This window comes from Lepidochelys kempii, chromosome 4 (genome assembly GCF_965140285.1).
Source record: "Lepidochelys kempii isolate rLepKem1 chromosome 4, rLepKem1.hap1, whole genome shotgun sequence".
Lineage (NCBI taxonomy): Eukaryota > Metazoa > Chordata > Testudines > Cheloniidae > Lepidochelys > Lepidochelys kempii.
Genome location: NC_136383.1, coordinates 22,991,627 through 23,015,284, shown reverse-complemented (window position 1 = coordinate 23,015,284; position 23,658 = coordinate 22,991,627). Strand labels below are relative to the sequence as shown.

At 41.2% G+C, this 23,658-nt stretch overlaps 1 protein-coding gene and 1 long non-coding RNA gene across 12 annotated transcripts in view; one reads left to right on the top strand and one right to left on the bottom strand.

The window, feature by feature from the left end:
• Nucleotides 1–23,345, top strand: LOC144930479 (uncharacterized). 11 transcript variants are annotated; one of them, XR_013635661.1, is made up of 5 exons: nt 1–250; nt 14,977–15,049; nt 15,227–15,288; nt 19,562–19,648; nt 20,585–23,345. It is a non-coding gene; the product is annotated as an uncharacterized LOC144930479 (long non-coding RNA). The 11 variants fall into 11 exon arrangements; XR_013635660.1 differs by lacking the exon at nt 14,977–15,049; XR_013635659.1 differs by having other exon boundaries at nt 14,977–15,288.
• Nucleotides 13,344–23,658, bottom strand: part of GRID2 (glutamate ionotropic receptor delta type subunit 2) — a 1,023,752-nt gene continuing 1,013,437 nt past the window's right edge. Inside the window, exons 15-16 of the mRNA XM_073340701.2 lie at nt 20,772–21,012; nt 13,344–15,837 (exon numbers count right to left, since the gene is read on the bottom strand). Of these exons, the coding sequence (XP_073196802.1) occupies nt 15,415–15,837; nt 20,772–21,012 (664 nt within the window). The 3' untranslated portion in view covers nt 13,344–15,414. The remainder of the gene's footprint in view (nt 15,838–20,771; nt 21,013–23,658) is intronic.

The following is a 23,658-nucleotide window of genomic DNA, read 5'->3' as shown; positions in this document are numbered from 1 at the left end:
AGGAAGGATCACAGTCACCAGGAACACCTGTCCGGAGCGAGCCGCGGCCAGGCGCGGAGCTCCGCTCCCCACCCCCTGCACGGAGCTGCGCGCGCCCCGCGCTGGGGAGGAGGCGGCTGACGCCAGGCCCCTGCAGGGGGCTGCACCCCGCTCTTCCGCGGGCTCCCAGCGCGCAGGGGGATGCTCGGCGCTGGGTCTACCCGCCGGGCGAGCCAGAGGCAGTTCGGCACTTCCCAGGTCAATGAAGCTGGTAAGAGTCTTATTGCCGTTCCTGCAGGGTTCGGGGGGGGGGCAACTGGTGTCTCGTTCTGGTGCTTCAAGCCCCCCCTGGTTTCCACGCCCCCCGTCGGCGGTAAGGATGCGTGCAGGGCCCTGCGTGCAGGACTGGCCCCTACTCCCAAGTTACGCAGAGAAAGGCGCGTTGCCGGCCCGCAGCCTAAGGGCAGGACGGCCCACCCCCAGCCCGCCCTTGGAGCGCAAATCTGGGGGAGAGGCCCCCAGCGCCCCGACGTTGACGGGCTCGAGTGGTCCCCTCGCTGCCCTGTCCCCCAACACACCCCGCGCTGGCGGGGGCTCCAGGGCAGCGTTTCCCGAGCCAAGAGTGCGGCGGCTGAGGTCCGCCCATTAGCGGCGTGCGCACGCTGTTTGCGGGAAGGCCGGACCCCAGCCGATTTCATGTGTGCAGGGCGCTGAGCGCTCCTGGGGGGCAGCAGCTGCGAGCCCCCTGCCGGTATTTTATAGGTGAGCGGTGACAAGGGCTTGGGGTTGAAAAAAAAAGTTCCAAGGGAATGAGAGCTCGAGATCCCCCCCAACCCCCCGTGGGGGATGGCGAACCAAGAGGAACCGGAATGTCCTTCAGCTAAGCCAGGTCTATATACTGACAAGTAAGGAAAATATCAAGGAGGTGCTTGGTGTACTGTAGTTTAACTAAACCACCCCCGCCCCAAAGAAGGGAGGCGAACCCGTTCGCTCTCGTGTGCCGGGAAGCCCCGGGAAAGGCAGCCGCTTGCTCCCGGGCAGAAGCCCTTCGCCCCTCACCCTGACTCCATAAAGCCGAGCGGGAGCCATTTGCTCGGAACGGTGCAAAAAGTGCGGTGGCGCCCGGAGCCGTGTCTCTGCGTCGCTGCTTCCCCTGAAGTCCCTCTGCTGAGTGAGTGTGTGTGTGTGTGTGTGTCCCAGGGTTGTCCCTCTGCAAACAACAGGTTGAATATTGTAGGTGAGGGTTATTAAAGTGTCCCCAGGACAATGGCAGTCTGTGTCCCATTCGCCACGCTTCGCTTAATCTTTGGAAAGGGCACACACAATGTGACATGATGTTGGCTTCCAATATCATTCAGTCTGCATAGCGGCAAGTGCTGCCCTGTCTCCCTGGAAATGAAGTTCGGCGGATTTAATCCTACCCTCTAAAAAACCCTACATACTGACAGCGAAGCTCTGAGTACCCCGCTAGATATATTGAGCTCGGACTTGAACCTGGATCACTAAAAAAAAAAAAAGAATTAAAAAGGAAAAGGCTCAGAGAAGAGGATTCTACCCACCCCAGACACACATAATACGGTCTGGGTAGCGTTGCATTGGGTCACTCAGTCTTAGTCTGGCAATGGGTTTCCCCTAAAGAATACCTGGCCAGGGAGCAGGGTAGCCGATGCTGCGGGCAGAAATAAAAAGCTTTCTTGTTCTTTTGTGAGCATTGTAAGCGGCGCTGGTTTTCTTCTGGCTTGGAGTAAAACCCACTAGAAGGGAGCCATCCAAAGGGGAACAAAGCGCTCAGCCCTAGAGGCGGTCATGTCTAGCTCTAGCCTGCTGGGCTGCTTTCAGAGCAAAAACGTGCCCCCAAGACTGAGGGCCCCGGGATTAGGCACTGTCCAGAGGAAGGTGAGCGGAGAGAGGGTGAGGGCTGGCGTGGGATTCTCTCTTTCCTTGCTGTCATTGTATCCTTGGGATGCTGCAATATCTGAAGGGCCTTTGTTTTGGGGACCTCTGCGATTTAGTGTTATTCCTGGTTCAGAAGAATTGGGTACAAGGATCACAGCCCGTTTTCAAGTCACCTTGAGTTTAGAAACCACTTTTGCAAACCGTGTCACTAAAAATGGTGGCTTTCAAGTCAGTTGCTAGCACTGAGCGAATTACACGGAAATCACCACCCACCTCGTCTCTCTGAATGAGGGATAGATCCTAAATTCCGCACCGACTGCCTCCGCCAGCAGTGCCCCGTCTGAGGAAAGGTCAAAATGTAGTTTGCTTCTCAAGGTTCCCTAGGGCATCAGTTTGATCGATTTGCGGAGACACAGACAACACTATAAAATAAGTCGTGGTGGCTGAAGGAAGGAATCATCGCTTGATTCCAGAGTTCCACGACGGCTTTCAACTTCAGGAAGCAAATTCCAGGTCATCTAAAAACTCTTTTATAAATAGAACGTCATTTACTACCCAAAGGATTAGAATATTGGGTGTTTATTTAGGCAAGGATCTCTTAAATATTTGCGAATTTAGACGTTATTTGCATTAAACTAGCCCGTTCTAGGAGTGAGCGCTCAAGAGTGAACTAAGTAGTCGTCTTTAGATGAGCTGATTTCGCCTCCACACGAGCAATATCGGGAAATAGACGATTTCAGAGCTAAAGCCACTGGAAATGCCACAGCGCCACCAGCTGGATTTGAAAGGTTTAAACAAGAACAACTGAGTGCATTGGATAGAAAGCTGTACGGCTTCCCTTAATAGCCAGAGAGCACATGGGTGAACGAGAGAGAAACGGCAGCCCTTAGCGTGAAGGGTCCTACACTTCTACAACAAAAGAAAAGGTAAAAATGCCAATGTCATCTCCTCGTGTTTTATGTCCCTACAGCCCCGGCACAATGTGGAACATGTGCCGATTTTACAGTTAAATTATACAGCACTTATTTCATGTATTGTGGCAGCTAGGCAAGAACAAACAATAAGTAAACTCAACTGCTCGAAACTGCCCAGGCAGTCAGCTCGCTAATCAGATCCAACAGAAGGAGCAAAAGAAATGATAGAAAGGAAAAGCTGTCCGGGGGGCGAGGGGGGAAGAAGAGGGAGAGAAAAGAAGACTAGTTAGAAAGAATTGGATAAGGCAGTATTATGCCTCGAGTTTTAAAGCAGAACGCCCATTGATTGCGGATGGCTAAAATTAGCTATTTTACTAGCTCTACACCCAGTCTTGGCTTCAGCAAAGAACTTAACCTCCTTGCAAGAAAGAACATGGATGTCATCTGGGCTGTTCACAGTCGACAGTCAAACACATTTTCATAACACAGTCATATTGCTTTTACTCATCCCACAAGCTATAGATGAGGATAGCAGGAATGCTTCTCTTTAAAATGGAGAACGACAGAATTCAAACTCAGTTTTTAAAGAATAATCTGGTAGATCCTCATCTACTACTACTATCACTCTTACCCAGTTTTGACGCTTTTAAAATCTGTAATAAAACCCTACATTTTAGTCCACTGGGTATTACAGGGCAAAACAATTAGAGCACAAATAAAACAATCTATTGCCAATTGTTCCCACTAGGGGAATTCCACTATTTTTGGCTCATTATCTCCATGATATTATGTCAGTTTCTCAGTTTGTTCCACAGAAATAATAAAAAAAAACCATTTGTTTTCAAGCTACTTACAATAGCAGCCAGCCAGAAATTATATAATAAATAGTAAGTTTTCATAATTTCTTCATATTTTCAGCTTTAAAACATCTTTGTTTAACTCTAGCCAAATGTTATTTGAAAATTTCTCTATGTTGCAGTAAATGCAGCCCTACTGCATGAAAACACAATGTAACAATAGTATTATATTACTCACCCTGTTCTGTATGTGCATTCATCCTAGTATGAACTGTATTAGGGACCCAAATATTATTTTTTACTTTTAGTAGCTGTGTAGAACTAGTATAACTTAAGGCTTTTTTCCCTTTCTGGGCTCCACATTTACTAGATTCCAATTAGAAAGCTAATCTGTTACATTTGTGCAAACCAGCTGACAGAAATGAGGATTTACGCAGGTGTCACCAATGGTATTATTTGGTCAGTGTAATCTTTTTAAAGGTGACCTGAGTGAGAAGGAAACCCAGCTTGATTTGCAGAGCGTGGATTGCTGTTGTAGAGCTGAAAACTAGGGTAAAAACAGGAAAAAGTGACTATTTGTTCTGCAAATCATTGTCAGAACAAGCCTGGAACCCAACAATGTAAATTTTAGATCGGCACTTTTCAGAATAAAACCCCACACTAGGATAAATCCAGTCTCCGTTTCTCTGGCTGAGGAAGGCTCCTGTGCAGCAGAACTCATGCATTCCGCTGCACAAGGGGTAGACTGCATGTGATAGGAACCAAACACAAACATAGGTGTTGGAACTAGGGGTGCTGGTTGTGCTGCTTCACTCTCCCCTCACTGCCCCCTCTGGCTTGAAGTGATTTCCATCATATACAGGGTTTACTGTTTGGCTCAGTGCCTCTCAGCACCTCATAACACATATACAAATTGTTGCAGCATTCCTGAACACAAGGTACATGAAATCTAGATGCCATGGAGGCCATGGCATATGGAACAAAACACCTGATGCAGTGCATAGAGCAGGCTAAGGGCTTCCTGGCTGTACACATTTTCTTCTCCCTCAGCTGCAGGGGATTGTGCAGAGACCTTGCATAGGCTGCTTCAAACATTGGGCTTTGGACATTTCCTGGTTCTGGTAATGCATTGGTAAATTTACACATCCATTTGCTAGTGAATGTTCCCAATGCTAGCACTAGAGCAGGGGAACTATTGCAAGAAGAGTGTTTGCAAGTGTTCATGCACTAGTGTATTAAAGACCGTTGTGGAACTGCAACCTATTACTTTAAGAGCAGGGCAGAGGTGGGGTGGTCTTCTGGTTGCAGATATCATAGGATATCATCAGCAGTCAGTCTGGTAAGACCCTGCTTAAAGCAAGGGGGATGAGTGTTACCTCTGTGCTCTAGGGAGCAGCTTCTGTTGGAGTTCTTCTGTATTAAGGTTCTGATTTCTGGGAAATAAGTGTTGTAACGCTGCAGCCTTCCACCAAGAATATTTTGTTTTTATCTCACTTTGCTGTGTGTATGTTGTGAACATAACACATTGGAAGGCCCAATGGCTTTTTGCTTTGATCATGTTCATACCGCTCCTTTCTCCCTCCACTTTTTCTAGTTAGTCATAAACATTGAGGCAGATGAGTTTTTGTTTGAGTGGGTTTGTGGGGAATTGGCACAGGTGTACATGCATGAACAAGAGCACATGCCTGTTTAAATAAAATGTTTCAAGCTTCTGATTAGGAAATAACACCATGTGGCTTAAGAGAGCAACCACAGATAATAAATTGCAAACCCACATCTCTCGTAGTCTGAAAACTGTTTGTCCAAGTTTATTTGGCAACTACTTACAAGTAACATATTTGCAGACATTAGGTTCAGTTCCCAAATGATTTGTAAATATAGGCCTAAATTTGGCAGATAATTTACTCACGATGATTTAAGTTTTGGCTAACAAATATTTATTTTAAAACCAGTTTCAGGCATGTGATCTGTACTTACATCTACTTCTTAGGTTAACATGTTCTGTAAGTACGCCGTCTCCCACATCTGTGGTCAGTCTTCATATTGGAAAGCACTCTTCCCCCCTCCCCGCCCTATTCTTCCCCCAGACCACCACTTTTGTTGCAACATGGGAAAGAGTTCTGCTTTGTCCCTTGCCACTCCCACTGCCCTTCAACCTGCTATGTCCTTTTACTGCTCTGCAAGCAGTAATGTACTTCAGAGCAATGTGTGCCCCTTTGCAGGACTGAACCCCGAAGAAGTAAATGTATTCACTTTAGTGGATTCTATTGTTCTTAAACATGTCACACTGTTTTGAACGAGGTTTACTTTGTATTGCTCACATCTTCCCATAAGCAGATTTTTCAGAGTTGTATAAACTGCTTAGGAAATAATGCTTATTCTTTAACTCAAAAAGTGGGAGGAATTAGTTATTTTCAAGACCCTAATCCTGTAGATAGCTAAACAGTATCCAAACAGCAGCAGATATTAAGCTGTAAGGTTTGTAAAAATCATTGTCAGGGACAAGTCCCTATTTTCACCAAGTGTGATTCTGTAAATCAACACACTTCTCTTTCTTACACTGCACAGAGTGCATGCTTTACACTTGAAGGAATGATCAGTCCTTAAGCAATGTATTGAGTGTTAGGAATATAAACTATCCATGCTATTAATTTTGTTCAGTATTATTTTTGCTTTCTTCAGCTTGTTTTTCCATGTGTCAGCAAAATAATTAGTAGCAACATAGGTCAACAGTAATTACTCTTGCCGTGGTCTGCAGTGAATATTCATACAGCCATCCCCACTGTATACATTTGCAGCAGCATGTTCACGGGCAGTGAGGAGGAGTACAAGCTATTAACAGTATCGGTGTGCTGTATTGCTTCTCAACTTTTTTTTGGCCATCTGCTTAGGATACATAGCCATAGTGAGCTAACACAGCCGATTTAAGGATTTTGTTTCAGATTGATACTGTGCAACTCCCTACCACCGATTTCAAACTGTGTCGAGCAAATTCAGGTTGTGCTTCCACCAACTTATCTAACAGCTTCTGTGAAGGTTGCTTTCAACAGCTTCCCTCTTTCTCTTCTTCTAGGCTGCACTCGGTTAAGATGGGTCAAGGAACCATCTTGTGGTAGGTGCTCCTCTGGGCTCACGTCTGGGCAGTGGAATGTCTATCTTGCGCCCCTTGCAAGCTCCCTACAGCCAACCAAGGAAGCAGGCAATAAAACAGCCAGTGCTTTTGTTTCACCTTTCCTCCTGTTCCTCCTTTCCATAGAGCAAGAGTTGCCCAGTGGAAGGAGTGTTCGGTGGTTAAGGCTCTGGGGTGAACGTCAAGGAACATTGGTTCCTGTTTCTGCCACAGGCTTCCTAGGTGACCTTGGGAAAGCTGCTCAATATTTCTGTGCTTTAGTTCCCTGTCTGTACACGAAGGATAATAATGCTTCCATTAAAATAATTCTTGTGCAGATAAGTTAATATTTGGATGGTACTTGAATATTCTGGTGATGTGGTTATCTAAACACCTAGATAAATAGCAGAGGAGCTACAGCCGAGAAGGAATGGATGCTCGGACAGGAGAAGGCAATGAGGGAGGAGAAATGGTGTCCTCCTCCCCTGCCAAAAAGGGCTGGGCACCTATGCTTTCACTTGCAGGTGTTTGTGTCTCTATTCCCTGCTGAGGTTGGATGGAAGAGCTCCATGGCTTTTCATGGAATGGAGTGTCCGAAGGACACATGCAGACACAAGAGTCATGCATCAGCAACATGTGGGGGCAACAGATTCTGTGCCACTCCGCAGACAGCTGGGGTGGAGGCAGGTTGGCCAAAAGAGTTACAAATGCCAGTGAGAGGGTCCTATTTGCACATCAAAAAACAAAACATTGTTTTGAGCTGGTTACAGAAAGGCAGCCAAAGCCTCTGGCAGGGGTGAAAGACTTAGCTTCCATGGTTACAGCGAATTAACCGTGTGGCTTGGGCACACAAATTTTATTTAGAGCCAACCACGTCTCTAAGTGGTTTAAAAGTTGCAGGGTGGACAGTTCCTCAGAAATGAGACAAACCCCCGTGTTTCATAATGAAACACAGAACAGAATGCAGCTGTGCCGCCCGTTCCATCTCCTCCCCAGTGTCTCCAGCATTGTACAGCACCACATTCCTGTTCATAAACCTATAACTACTAACTTTGGTGAGTGTCAGGATATTTGTTGTTTTTATTAAAGGCCCAGCTCCTGGAGACATGTGAGTACATAAAAAGCGCAGCTGTCACAAAAAAAGTAAACCCAAATTTCCAGCCCTTCATGGGTTAGAAGGGGGTCAAAAATCAGAGGGCAAAGAAAAAGATCCCCACATTTATTGTTTGTCAAAAATCTCATAATTTTTTAATGTTCAGGTTGGGCACTGAAATACATTTTTGTTTTTGACAATGGATAAGGATCTGAGAATATTTAAGTATTGTTTGTTCAGCGTCATTGTGGAAATAGTGTTGGCACATATTATTTTAGGAAACAGTTCTGCACTTAAAAAAATCACAGGCTTACCTAGCATATGCAGGAAATAGCCTAGTCACTCGTAATAGTGTTGCGCTAATGGGGCATCCTGTCCTTTAAAAGGGAGCGGGTGTAGGAATAGTTGAGTGGGCAACTAGGGGAGTAGCAGAGTGTCCTACATTTGGTGATTATTGTAGCAATTATTAGCTTTAGGTCTGGCACTGCTTGTGAGGATCTGTGCAGTTGCAGAGGGATTTATATATATATTTGTTATTTTTGCACAGAAAATGTAACATAGATTCATAGGTATATGGTACCTTTCATCTTTGAGATCAGTCTTTTATTTATAAAAATTAGGTTGACAGGCATGTTTGAAATATCAAGTCCCTTTTGCCTGTTTTCTAGGTGTGCTTCTATATTAGTCAAGTGGTTGTTCAAATTGCTTTATTGGTTTCAACTGTCTTCTAAAAAAGAAACCACTGTAAAATTTGAATACTTTAAAAGTCATACTGGGAATCATCCTGTCTGGAATATTGTCAAATGATTAGACCGAGGGGGGAGGATTCAGTCTTCGGGTTTGTATCTACACTTATTTCAAAGTAAAAAATATGCAGCATGCTTCTGGTATAACTTCATTAGAGTACCAATGGCTAATTGTATTTCCAACAGCAGCTGCCTTATTAGAGGTGCTACGGCTTTTAATGACCTAATTGCTTTTTTGGGACTCACTTCTTTTAATAAAAAACGTACTTATCTGATATTCCAAAAATTAAACAAAAGAGGAAATTGTCAGACTAAAATATTATTAAGGCTGGTAAATGGCAAATTAATATTCCTGAGTGAGATTTTCATAAGTGCACAGTGTTGGTTTTACTCCCATAGAAATTTATGGATGTTTTACTTCTGACTTCACTGAGAGCACTATTGAGTACTTTTTAAAATCCATCCCCTAATATTTATGTAACCCCTTCCATTCAAAGGTTTCTCATTTTGCAGACTGTATACACACTCCTGCACACAGCGTAGGTGGAGGTGAAAAATGTTGTACTGTACATTACAGAGCCATGTGATAAGTTCATTTATCATGCAACTCTAACAACCTCATCTGCACTGTGTCCACTGATTCATCCCCACCAGGACTTACTCTGCTATTCTAAATCCATGGAGCATTCAAACAGCTATCATTTAAAAAAAAAATTCCCCATGCTACAAAGGCAGAGCGTTCCTCCCCAATTTCATGGGCCTGAGATGCAGGATGGGTTATATTTAGTGCTGGATCAGCGATTGGTTTCAGTTCAAGATATCAAGATCCCTCAGGGCTATTTTGGAGAGGCAGTAGCTAATAATGCTTACTCATCTTTCTAAAGCACTTTGGTATCTATAGGTGAAAAAATGTATATTATGGGCCAGATTATGATTGGCTTTACCCTATCCATGCGGTAGCATAAGATCCATCTCCCACCCCCTCAACTTCGTCGGGGTTTTATCTGAATTGCTGTGTGTCCGGAGGTGGGGGAGCATTGGCTGCAGTAACTTACTTCTCTGGAGCAAAAGGGAAAGAATAAAGACTCTTGAGGAAGCACAGCTATGTGCTGCCCCTTGTGCAGGGCTTGGCCTAACACTCACTCCAGCTCTGTGTATATGTAAGCCACACTTTTTCAGATGCGGTTATTTAAGCACAGAGAGTTCTACTGACTTGGATGAGTGGCACTGTGGCCTAGGATTAGTAATTGACTGGGGAACCAAGAGTCCTGTGTTCTGGTCATTTGACTGAAACCTGACCTTTTTTTTGTAGTGAAATTTGGCTGTACTGTGCACATCCGTGGGATTAACAACCACATAGTGAAAATATGTATCTTCTGAGATACACATTTAATAAGCCAGGTTTATGTGGGTGACATTATTAGCTTGATCAGTGCAATTTACTCCTTTAATTTGATCCCCTGGTGTGACTTACCCACCCTCCTGTATTTAATATTGTGCACACAGTGGGTTTGATTTGCCACTACATTATTTCAGCTGTAAATGAATGTAATATGGCCTGGATCTTAAGTGGTCCAAGTCTCTTCACAGTGGTGAATGTCACCCACAGTAATTCACTTTTCTGGATGAACTTGAGATTGCAGTGTGCCCCGGTAATCCATATGCTTGTGGAAAGTGCCATGGGATTTTTAATGCTCACAAATAATCAGAGAGGAAAGATTGTCTGGGGGTTATAGCACTGGACTTAGGAGGCCTAGGTTGACGTCTAGGCTCTGCCACACACTTACTGTGTGACGTGAGGCAAACGACTTAATCTTTTTGTGTCTCATTCTTCCATGTGTAAAGTGGGAGTAATATTTCCCTATCTCACAAGGGCGTCAAGCAGAGAATTTCAGGTGAGATACTGTGGTAATGGGGGGTGCCAGATGAGAACCTAGGTAGCTATTGATTTTCTCTCTGGTCTGTGAGATTATTCCATGAAGTACATTGCTCTCTAATTTTAGGGCATTGGTTCAGATTTAGGGATTCCATAGGACATTAATCAGCCTCACCACTTCCTGTAGCACTCTGGGTTTCCGTCGGCAGTCTCCCTTACAAACACTAATCCGGTTTAGTTGATGAAATATGACAAGATCACAGCCTAAGATAATTTGATTTAGACCGACCAGTCTTGATTTGCATTGTGAGTGCCTCCATGCACCTCACCCTGTTGCTCACAAAACTCTAAGACCCATTGTTATGGACACCTATTTTACTAAAATGTTTAAAAATCCTGCACACAAGATTAAGAAACCCAACGAGCTGGGTTTACTGTAGGGTTAACAAGGGGAATAGTCTGAATGTTGGTTGTGATTCAGTTGTTTTCTTGGGGCCTTTATACATGATCCTGGATTAGGAAAGCTTACAGATAAGGAAAAGTATGTTTTACTTTTAAAGGTAGTCCACTTTGTGAACCTGTAAGAAATTAAAGCAAACCCAACAAATAATAGTGCAGTTTTGGACTATTCATTGCTCTGCATACAGGGGGAGTTCTGACATAGAAAGGTACACTTATAATTTTGCCTGCTTTACAGTATCCCAAATAAGCATGGAAGGCTGAGAAAATATTGCATCATAGATCTGATGTATTGAATGACGTAAAATTAGCATTTCCATTAGTCAAGACAAAAGAGCTGACCTCAGACACGTTGGCCCTGACCACGCTATGGTACACCCCCAGAATTAGCAATCACCTTTTCTTGAGTTGCATGAGGACTTGTTTTGTTTTGTTTTGAGAGCCATACTATATTTGAGCCCCTTCTTAGTCTCTTGGATCTTTTTATAATGTGGTTCTCTGGAGAGAGAAAAAAAAAGCTTTTCCATATTGTTCAGGGAAACAGTGAACTCTGACTGCAACAACTGTGTTTAGCCGGCACAGTTTAACCCACAAAGCAGTCTAGATAGATATTCTATATGGGATATGTTAAATTGGTTGGGTTATTGGAATTACTTTATACGCAACTCATGTTTTCATAAAGAATAATTTGTATTTTCAGTGGAGTTGCAATAATTTAAACACTTGTCAATAGTTCAGAGTAAAATTTGTATCACATTGTTTTGAAAGGAAGGAGAGATGTTTGCAGGGTTTGTTTCCTACCCTGCAATATATACCATGACTGACAGAGCTATTTTACCTAGCTTTTTAGTCATTTTATTGCCTTGCTATTTGTGCTGAGTGTAAATGATGGGAACAGGATACCCATGAAATGCAAGAGGAATGATCTAGTGCAGACTGGAGCACAACAAATTTCAAGCATTCATGTTTATCTTAGAGAAATGAGTAATTTAGGCCGTGATCCTGCAAATACTTACACGCATAACTGTACTTGTGACTAACCCCAATTAGTGTATGTAATAAGGTGCATAAGTGTTTGTAGGATAAGGGCCTCCATTTGCCCATTGCTTTTCTTTTAGACGAAGCTATGTAAGTTATCTCTTAGCTGTGTTTTAAGTAACTTTCACCAAATCAGTTTTCTCCTTGATGAGGCTTTATATCAAACCTTAGCTTTTGAAATTCTCAGAAGGTGGAATTTTTTAGTTATAATCTAGCAGTGAGTTGGGATAGCATGAAATTTATTTGAAAACTAAAAAACCCTGTCCCATATGTCATTAATGCTGGCTGAGTGAATGTATGAAACTCTAGCAACAATTTAAAATCATGGTTCAGTTAATGAAAGCTGAAGTGTTGTGAACAATCCAATAGAAAACTTGATATTAATTTGGGTGCTCTAAGTGACTACATCATGATTGATATTAAAGTAAATACTAAAGAAATTAATATTAATTTGGCCATTAGTTTAAGATAGTAATGAAAATACACAACCCAAATGAATACAAATTGAGAATACTGTAATTAAATAAGGGGCATATTCTGCCACCTGTACTTGTGAGGACATAGGCACATGGCTACCCACAGAGTAAGTTATGATTTCATTTTAAATGAGGCAGAATCTGGTCCTATAAAAATAAATCAACAAAACAAAATAGGCCATATACCAAAAAAGTTTCTAGACCATGTAGGCTGAGATTGAGTTAGGTCAGACATTGAGTGCTTCTGAATGTATCTGAGAATTTGGGGAGAATGCAGTTTAGGTCTAAACTTGACTCAGTGCCCCTGTCAATCTCACACTAATTTCCATGGAAATTCGACAGGCGATATGATGAGAGGCACAGCTCTAGTACTTACAGTTCTTGCTTTAAAGGATGTTTGCTATTTTTTCTTCCGGTACATCTTACATATTCAAATACGACACCAAAGGTGAGACTCATTCCTGCTCCAGCCCTTTACACCAGGTAAAGGGGCTAAAGTAGTTCTACAAAGTTCTGGATCCAGCCAGGAGAGAATTTCCTCAGTGAAGGAACTGAGGAAGACAGTCACAGGCTGCTTTTTGAAGATCTCCACGAAAGCCCTGGCATAGCAGGTATAGCGGATAAGGGGTGTGCTGAGGGCAGGGCCTCAGAATGTACTGGTAGTTCTGTAAAGGTTTTGGGCAGCTCTGCTGCCATAAGTTAGAGAGACCCCCCCAGGGCTGTCCGAACTACACCAGGGACTGCTTAAAGCCATCCTAGTCCTCCGTCCCAGTGCGCTAAGGCACAGTATAGAATGTCACCTGTAAGTTTGTATAGCACCCAGGCCAATGGGACCTCCACCTTCTTGGCCTCTATGGGTTACCACAATATAAATGTTAAATAATGCACACCTTAAATTGAAGAATGCAGACGCAGTTTGACATTTCCATGTTATTTAGGACAAACAGGAGGAAAAGCAAGTTTAGAAAACAATTTTATTAGACAAATTATTTAGACAAATTATACACAGAAAGCTCTGCCACTTGTAACTGAGGCCTCCAAAAAGTGTTGTGTATTTGTTTTATAGGCAACACATCAAAATAGGCCTATTTTAAATAGTGTACATGATTAACAGTTTGTTTATAGCTAAAATCACTGCAACATCTGGTATGTCCCTACATAGCTTGTTGTAAAGAAATTTCTTTTTTTTTTCCTTTTTTTTTTTTTAAATCAGAGTTGTGTACGAGTTCATGAATGTTACAAGGGGAAACAAGTTGTGCATGCTTTTAGACACTTGCTACCCTGGAAACAAAATGGCCGTTTGCATGATAAGAAATTGTTCTGCCTTACACAGTAGACAATATCTGAAGATTTAGTACAAAAACATTGATGGTACAAGATGCTCCCCTAGAACAGAATTAGCATCAAAACAGAATAGAGCTGAAGAATATACCTTTTAATTTCCCCTAAAGCAAATCACATAGGCTGATTCCTATATCAGTTCTAGCCATAGAATGAGTTAGGTTAACATAAGTGTATGGTTGTGTAAAAAACAAAAAAAACAAACAAACAAAAGGAAGGAACTCAGCACGGGAGAAGTTGCTTGTTCTCTGCTTAACGGATTGCAGACTGAAAGCTCATTCTACATTTCTAACAGATAGGAGTGTTACTTTAAGAAGCTTGTGCCAAAGCAGACACGTTTTTTGCTCTCATTGCTGTTCTTTCATCGTTCTACACAGTTGACACTAATATAAAAATTACACAGCTCCTCTAAATACAAATGAATATAGGAAGGGTTAAAATGATAGCTCGATCCATTTTTTTCTTAGCATAATATATGACTGTAATTTAAGGCCACATCAATATTTCTCAAGGGTTTTTTGTCCCAGTAACACCATTATTGTAGTGATTGATGGTACTGATTTGGAAAAGAACTTCTTAACCTTCTATGATCTACATTTAAACTTCTCTAGAGCTGTATTAGTTATCCATGGATGTGGTTTAACTAAGAGAGTTTTCGACTGGTTAAATTAATTAAATGTAAAATTACCAGGTTTAGCCTTCTACACTGCTGAATAGCCAATGCAAAACCTAATCAAATGAGTTACATCTGGGTACAAACATTAAATTAACCCGGATGTTCTAATAAAAAAAAGTATAAAATAAGCTCTGTTGGCAAACAATGCAAGTCAGAATAATATTAAAGCCAATCTCTTTTCTAAACAAAAAGACCCCCTGCACTGTATATCTTTTCTGTATACAACACATTTTTACTAAAGCTTTATTAAATGAATTGCAATAGCAACGGCTGCCATTTTATAGATATATATACACACACTTATGTATATATATTTATGTGATACTAATTTATTTAACACAACAGAGGCTTCTGTCATATGATACAGTTTACTGTACATAAGAAAAACTTTTAACACTGTACAATCACATAAAGGTCATATGCACTGTTGCAGTGCAAAAGTAGATTTAACTGTAGTCTTTACTGGCATAGTAATGGCTTTTTGTAATCCTACAAAACTGCATTCTCATATTGTGTGGCCTGAATAGTTTTTTTTTCTTTTTTCCTTTTTTTAAATTTATTTTTCTTTTACTGCAGGGTTTGCCTTTGGTCCACAGTTAAAAGGACACACAACAGCAGTGGAGCACTGAATGGATGCAGCAGAACAAATGTAAAGGACGGAAGTTATTGCAATTATATAAAAAATGGAGAAAAAGGGGAGATGCAAACGCCCTTCTGTGAAATAACCCTCTAACTTTTATGCATACTCAGTGCACATTTCCTATACTTAAAGTATATGAAAAGTGTATGAATATAAAACTAGTGTGGTTTCTTTTTTTTTTTAAAGAAACAGGTGACAAGAGAAGAGCGAGGAGGAGACAGAAAAAGCAGGGGACAGAAGGAGAAATAGTGAGTTGTTACTAAGAATCCTGATTTTTTTTTTAAAAGTTACATCCATGTTAGTCCCACAATATTACAGCTGCTCCTTGCAAAGGGAGTCCTAAAAAGAAACAATGAAGAAACTTGGTCTGAAGCTCATATGGAGGTGCCTCGGTCTGGGTCATTACCGATATTGAGCCCCAGAGTAGGAGTTGGTTGGTATGGGATAGACGACATTGTTTTGATAGGACTTCTGAAAAAGCCCCCGTTAGGTGCCCTGTGCCTAAAAGGGCCAGTTCGGTGCTCAGGCATGTTGCCAAAGGAGAAACCAGAAGCGGCTTTAGCTGACAGCGTACGGCTAAGAGTCTGGATCTGTTCTGGTATGAAGGTTGTTGTGGTGATATGAGTGTTCCTGAAGTCACTGATTTGCTCCAGTGCTTGGCGTGTGGGCAAAGTGTCAATGTCCAGCGGGGTCAAATCAATTGACGAGGTGGAAAACTGTTTATGGGGGCTGTCGTCATCTGTGCACAGGCTGTTAACACGTCTGTGAAGATGTTCCAGGTCAATTTCCTTGTCATCCTGGAAAAGAAAAAGAAGACAGGCCATTTATTGTTGCCACCTTTTGCTGGACTGGATCTTTACAGTGGAACCAGAACTGTGCAGGAAATGTGACTAAAACTTCGTCTAACTTAAACTAAAACTTTGTGCCATGGGCGGCCAGTGACCCAGCCGTTGGGGGAGGCTAGTCCCTGGCCTTTCCCCTTGTGCCTGACAGGCCCTGCCCCATCTCCTCTTGCCTCCTTCCCCGCAGGAGCCCAGAGCACCCCCACCACAGCCCCTGCCTCAGTGCCAGCTGCTCCAAGTCCCTGTGGGAGGCAGGCTGGCCAGCCTGGGCCAGTGCAGTGCAGGAGGGAACCTGGGGGCAGGGCCATGCTAGGCTGTTTGGGGAGACACAGTCTCCTCCAGCCTAGGATGCCTGCCACCCATGCTTTGTGCTAATTTACAACAACTGAGGTCAGGTATAAACATCTGTGGTGTAAATCTTTCCAACTGACTGTTGCTGACTGGATTAGAAAGAACACAGGTGCTGTCTAACCTTATAATTCACCTATTTTCAAACCCAGCATCTTAAGTACTAAGCTGTAGGTGCTACAAATAGATGCCTATCATGAAAGTACATGTTTAGAGCCAGGGTATGTGTGATTTAGATTAACGACAGCTTGGTAATAATCAGCTTCCTATAATGAAGATGAAGTGTAAACTCAGATGGCTGGGGTGATACCAGCTTTTCTTGAACTCCATACTGATAACTAAATGTGAGCTTCATACTGATAACTCATACTCCATACTGATAACTAAATGTGACGGGAGCTTTTGAAGAATAGTAATAGCTTCTTCATCAGTCTTAATTCTGGCTGGGCTCAAATTGATTTTTTTATTTATTAGCTGAAATACAATAAAGCTGAACTTTCAAACCGTTTGGGGAGTGCTGGTGGCGCATTTGCAATGTACCAGAAGAGGATACACAAGATGATTTTTAATTGTAATGCCAACAGTGGGTTTGATTCTCCTCCTAGTTACAGGGGAGCAACTCCGCTGACTCCAGTGGAATCACACTGGTGCAGGTAATAGGAGAATGAGGTCCATTGTACGTACTTGGATGTGGGATCACACCCTCCTATCCTTGCTCTTTTTCTTCCATAAACTACCCCAAAGGAATTCAATTTAAAAAAATGATGTTATGCTCGTGTTACAGCAGAGACTTTAAATGCACAAAAGTAAAAAGATACAAAGCCATGGGCCCCAAAGTAACTGTACATCACCTGTAGGCCACATATATATTAATACTGAACTGCGAAGCGTAACTCAGAACTGAGTTAAGCATAGAAATATGCAAGGGATGTCCCCACTAATCAGACTGTGGGGCTTATTCATCACAGAATGAAGTTTTAACTAACCTTCTCAAAATTCACTTTCGTTTCCATGAAATCTACTGACTCTTCCAGACCAAACAGAGAAGTGTCACAATGCATCATTCTAGGATGTCAGAGATACCAGAAATTATAACAGCACAGGCCATAGTGGTGCGTTTTTGATTTGCAAGCTTGATTACTGCAACTCCTTGTAGGTTTGATTCAAAGGTCATTGAATCAATGGAAAGACTCCCACTGATGTCCGTGAGGTTTAGATCACTGTGTCTAGGAATGAACCCACGTCCCCTGAAAAAACTCCATATAGTACAACATGTGACAGCCCATCTGCTTAGCAAGACTGGTCACCAAATCTCTCTGTACTGAATACTGAGTCCAGTTCAAGGTCTGCATTCTGTTATTCATGGTCCTTGATACTTAAGAGACCACTTTTCCTTCTTTGACCAGGACCTACCGTGACACCCGTGGCTGGCCCATGCCAGCTGACTCAGACTCACAGGGCTTGGGCTAAGGATGGTTAAATTGCAGTGTAGACTTCCAGACTCGGTCTGGAGACCGGGCTATAGGACCCTGTGAGGTGGGAGGGTCCCAGAGCTTGCACTGCAGCCTAAGCCTATGGAACTTACTCCCCCAAGAGATCAAAAGGTACCAGAGACCTCACTATTGTGAGAACTAAACGTGGGATTGACTTTCCCTCTAAAATTTATGCATGCACAGACACGTACATAGACATACATCACACCCACCGACCGAAACAAAAACAAAACCAACTATACGAATCAAACTATTTCTCCTATAGGCTGAGGAAGAAGATGGAGAAAGATTATGTCTGTTCTTAAATAATTGGGAGGTGCTCACGTGCTATGGTAACAAAGGCCATGCAGTGTTCAGACAGAGGCTCAGTCATAGTGCATAAATCATGATTTTGCCACTGTACACTGTTTTCAGTCTCCTCTTTTTTCCAATTTTGAAATTTTATAAAATGACTTTTATATGACTAAAATTTAAAATAGCAATCAAGGAAATGTTTAAAATTACATCACTGGGGAAATATTGCAGCTTGAGCTAGGTGAGTAATGAATTTTTTTGGGCTGCTACCAATTCCAATAAATTGAAAAAAAATTGTTTTGGATTGAACATCATCTTTCAAATTTTTTGGTGATTCAAAAAGAAAACAATTTCTTTTCAGGTTGATTGGAACATTTCATTTCAACAAAACTGAAACATTTTGTTTTGCTGTTTACCATCTTTGAACATTTTTGACTTTTAAAATAAAATTAAGGGAAATTTTGAAATGAAAAGTTGTGTTGAATGAAAATATCAAAATGTTATAAAAGTTATAAAAAGTGATAAAAGTTTTTTTTTTCACTGAAGCTATTAGGTGAAGTTAATTTGTAAAATATCTCAGTGTTGCCCAATCTGCATTTTTCACCATAAACGTTTCAGTCAGAAGATTTCACACAGCTCTATCTTTAGCTGAGCCTCTAAAGGTCTCTCCAATATTACTGCTGATTCTTCTACTATAAATGACAGTGGGGTCAAACTGGAAAAAAATAAGTAAGTGGTATTCTTCCTGGCTCTGCCCACAACCCAAGCTCTGCACACTCAATCCACCAAGAAGAGAAGTCACTCACAGTAAGATATACGATCATTCCTTTTTCTCTCTTGTGTTTTGGTCAGTAGTGAAATATTCAGCAGTGTTCACATTTAAATTATCATTAGAGTCAACATCCCATTCAGATTAATGGGGAGAGTTCAGTCTTCTCTCAGAGCTATTGGTTAAGGCCGTCTGCGGACTTAGGCAGACATCATTGAATGGGTTACTTCTGGTTCATGACTGGCAGGTTATTTTCACAACCATAGGACAATTATTTTTCAGTATAAATGCTCGGATTCTGGAGCACAAGATAGCAGCCATCAGGAAAAAGAGCTGGCGTGCTGACCACAAACTGGCCCACCATGACCCCTAATTTGGACTAGTGGCCTGAAAGAGCCAATGGATTTCATGGAAGCTAAAATGAAAGTTAGTTAAGATGTAATTCTTTGAATGAGCCCCATAGATGGGATAATGGGGACATTCAGCTTTTATTTTCATACTTAATTCAGTTTTGAGTCAAGCTTTTCACATCAACTTTAAAACATAAATTTAAGAGCAAGTCAATAAACAATATTAAAAAGTACAGGGCGGCCAATTTATAGCAGCTGAGGCAATGATAACTTTGAAGTTCCTGGCTTCCATTAATTTGAAAGACACACACATACACAAAATAAGTATCAAGCGTGACGTTTCTGAAAGTTTGGGCTAAGTGACAATTTGGTATATTTTATTATTTAAGCCTTTATTGGTTTTAACTGAGAGTTTCCCATTTCAGAGGAACCCAGTTTAAAGAGAAGAGAGGGTTTTCCTTTTTAACAACAGCGCTTGCCAGAAGTTTAAAAAAAATCTCAGAACTGAAACAGTAAGCAAAAGGTTTTAAAAATTCAAACATCAGTGCTGTAATTAGTGAGTGTAATTAATTCTGTCTGATTATACAGCGTAAGATTGCGAGGCACAATACTGGGGAAACTGCAGATAATGGCAAAACCATCTCACACAAACTCAAAGTAATATCCTACAACAGGTGTCTATGGCTATGTAGATAGAAAAAGTGTAATTGGTGGTGATGTACTGTAACTTGTCAAACATCTTGGACTGGGTATCTGTCAAGGACATTTTAATAATGATTTTTCCCCCCAATGTTGCTTTATCTGGTCTTTTACAGAGCTAAAACTTCACCACCAGGGTAAGCAATTTGTTTTAAGACTAGGGTTCAGGGGGCTGGTAATGAGATACCTGAATTATCATGGAAATCATTCTACAGACACAGATAGAGAGAACCAAACTCAGACCTACTATAAAATGGCACATCTTCCTCTAAAATAGAGGTCTATAATCCTTGGGAACTCTTTTAGAATTCCCTGACCAAGATGTTAAAAAATGGGTGTCTGTATTCAGGTTTCTAAATAAATCTGGCTTGGGTTTCCAAAGGGCTGAGCACCCTCAGCTGCCCTTGGCTTCAGTAGATGTTGAGAGCAGAAATGAATAGGAGTGCAGGTTCCTCTGCACCTCCAGAAATCATACCAAGTTCATTTAGGAGCCTAAATATGGATTTAGGAGTTTAGCTTTGGTAACTTGTTTTTGAAAGTCTGAGCTATTGCATTTGGGGGGCATGTTTTGAATGCCAGAGTGAAAGAGACCTTTCACACTCATTGGCAAAACCTGGAGCTGATCCACAATAGCAGGCATAATGTACTAATTACTAACATAGTCTACTACTAATTGTTGTGTTCTATTGAGAACAGTTCCTTGTAACACCAGTATATAGTATTTATTTTCTTTTTTCATTTCTTTCTAGCTTTTCTAAAAAGGAGAGTCAGATTTCACGATTCAGATTTTGAGTGACCTTGCTCATCTTACAAATCAGAAAGCTATGGAATTATCTCAGAACCTATGTTTTCCTTCCCCCTTTAGTGCTATAAATTCAAGACAAAAGTATGCAGATAGCATGAAGATATTCCACAATAAATGAAGGGGTCCAATACCTCTTTTGAAGGAACCCGGGAGCCTTTCCTTTTATTCCACCATGTTTCCAGCATTGCAATGAAACAGGAGAGGACAATCCCAGCAGCCAGGATACAAAACACCCCTGCAAAGCTCTTTATGTCCAGGGCACCTCCTTTCTGTTTGGTATCCACTGATGAGTATAGGTCACACTGACCATTCTTCGGCCACCACTTATGCTTCAGTATATCCATGTCTCCATTTTGCTGAAGTTCTAAAATCCTTGGGGAGAAAGCACAGAATCACCGGTTAGGTCAATGACAACTGAAGCCTACATTTGTACAACTGAAAACATAGAAGTGGTTGAGAACGTGACCATACCACTATTCCATCCCATGTATGTGGACGGCAAAATAGATGAGTATAAAAGGGATGACTAATAAGCCAGAGGAGGAAGTTTCTTGGCTGGAATACTGGGCATGGTGCCCACCCCCTGTATTTCTTTTTCTTCTTTTAATTACCTTCAGTGGAAGTTATGTGTATTTCTAATTGCATTTCAAACACAGAATAGCATATTCCTTTTTTCTTGCTAGCCAATTTCTGTAATTTGGGCTTGTTACATACAGAGTAATATTTTGGGCTTTATTAGTTTGAAAAGAAACAATTTGCTTTGCAAAGCAAGGACATTGCCAGACTGTGCCCTGGCAAATTTGACTCAAAAAGGGAAAGTTAGTTTGGAAGATTCATTTAAAATTCCACTTAAGACCGTTCTTAAGCAGTTTGGGTCCATATTGCCTTAGTGAGAGCCTCTCCTCCCTGAGCGAGTCTGTGGCAGCTGCAATCAGTTAAGGCTCTTGAGTTCACATACCTCCACTCCAGGAAGTGGCTGGTGGAAGGGCAGGGGACTTTGAAGTAAGGGTCTTTTCTCCCACCCTTGCTCTAAAAGACCATGAATTTATTGGTTAAGCTACAAGGCCCATATATTTTGCCAGGCCTTTCATGGAAGGAGAGATATGGGTTGAAAGGGGAGAAATTTATTTTGAGAGGATATTTTTTGTGCTTATTGATCCAAACAAACCTTTAATTAACCAAAATAAATAATTCAGTAATTACATTTCTAAAACTGATAAAATAAAATGGAATTTCCCCTCTAACGCAAATTATCTGTGTTTCTTACTAATGTTGGCAGGAAAACTAATCAGTTGCATGGTCATTTGAAAAACACTATGCAAAAAATGAAGCACATACACACATGCAAAGTCCTGGAACTTTCTCATTCAAAACCCGTTCAAACATTTTGGCCTTTGTACTTTTATCTTTGTGAATTACACTATATGCCAGATACATAAACCAGTAATGGAAAAACAGTATGGGGGCTGACTGTTTTGTTCTCAGTGGCAGCTCTACGCCCTGAGCAATGCTATTTTCTTCCTTTTCTTTGGTCGGTAATAGACAAACATCTGGAATGAATGTGCTATCCTCATTAATTAAATGATTTTCCATTTGTCAGTATAATTCCTGATTATACAAGACATCTTTTTAAACAATAGAAATTTGCTACAAATATCAAACTTTAGCTCGTTCTGTAAGACAGCAGTTCATTCCGAATTGTATCCCTGGTAATGATTTTAATTAATGAGCAATCATCTATAAGGTTAGTAGCTTTAGGGAAATCATTAAAAAAATTAAGCAAAACTAGGAATACCAACTATACAACTTTATACAGCAGGTGTAGAAATGAAGAAATCTCATTACAAAATTCATGTAAAACTGCAGTTGAAATGGAAAATATATACATCAAGGGAAATTATTGGAGCATCAGTAGTAATTTGATCAAATGTATTAACTTTATCAAGACAAAAGGGCAGATCATGGTCCTACTGGACTCAGTGGGTACTTTGTCATTGACTCCAGTAGAATCAAGATTTGGACCCAAAAGAACAGCCACAACGTTATCAGATTTGTGAATATTGCCAAATGTTTCTGTAGCTTTGGAATTACTACTTTAGAGATTTTTGAAAGTGAAAAATGTTCTTTAACTGGAATCTCCTGGAAGCTAATAAGATGTGAAGAATCTTATGTTGAACCTGGAGGCACCAATATGATTTTGTGGTGTGTGAACATTCCACAAGATGGCACTCTGTGCACAAAATTACACACTTCTGCAGCAATTACTGTTCTGGGCATATGAACTATACTAATAATTCCAGGCTGTAAACACAGATTTTAATAATTTTAATGTTTGATTTTTGTATTTAATAATTAGTTATAATAGACTAAATACACTTCCTCAATGGAACATGAAAATATGATGTCCACTATGGTTGACGCTGGGCTTCTGAAACAGCATTAAACTGTTTACAAGTGAACTTTTTCATTAGTACTCTGCTCTGTGGATACTGCAATGTCAGAATAGAATAATATTACAATGAACCAACACTAGCCAGAAGTCTATAGGTATAGCTGGAAGTCTCTAGGTAGGCTGCATGATTTTCAACTGTCCTGATGTGTTACAATATTAGAAAGCTTGGCATTAAAGACGAAGTCTAGAAAGTTGAACTGCAGTAATCTTGCTTTACTGAAAAATGTGACCTTTAAAACTTAGTTATTGATAGACTCTGGATCTTAAAATATTTTTCTTTAGCAGGTAAGCTGTATTCTAACATTTTTCAAAGTAATGATGTAAAAACTACCCCCAAAAAACATAAAGTATATATTGAATTCTTTTCTTTCTGTATTACCCAGGCTTTATAGCACCTAATGCTACATCACAAATTTCATTGGGCAGGGAGTGAAATCTCGTGATTAGAGCAAGCATGTAGGAGAGGCGACTGTTTCCAGCTCTGCTACTCTCCTTTAAACCTCTCTGTACTTCAGTGTACCCTTCTTTAAGATTATTACAGAGCCCAACCATTCTCCAACTGAAGA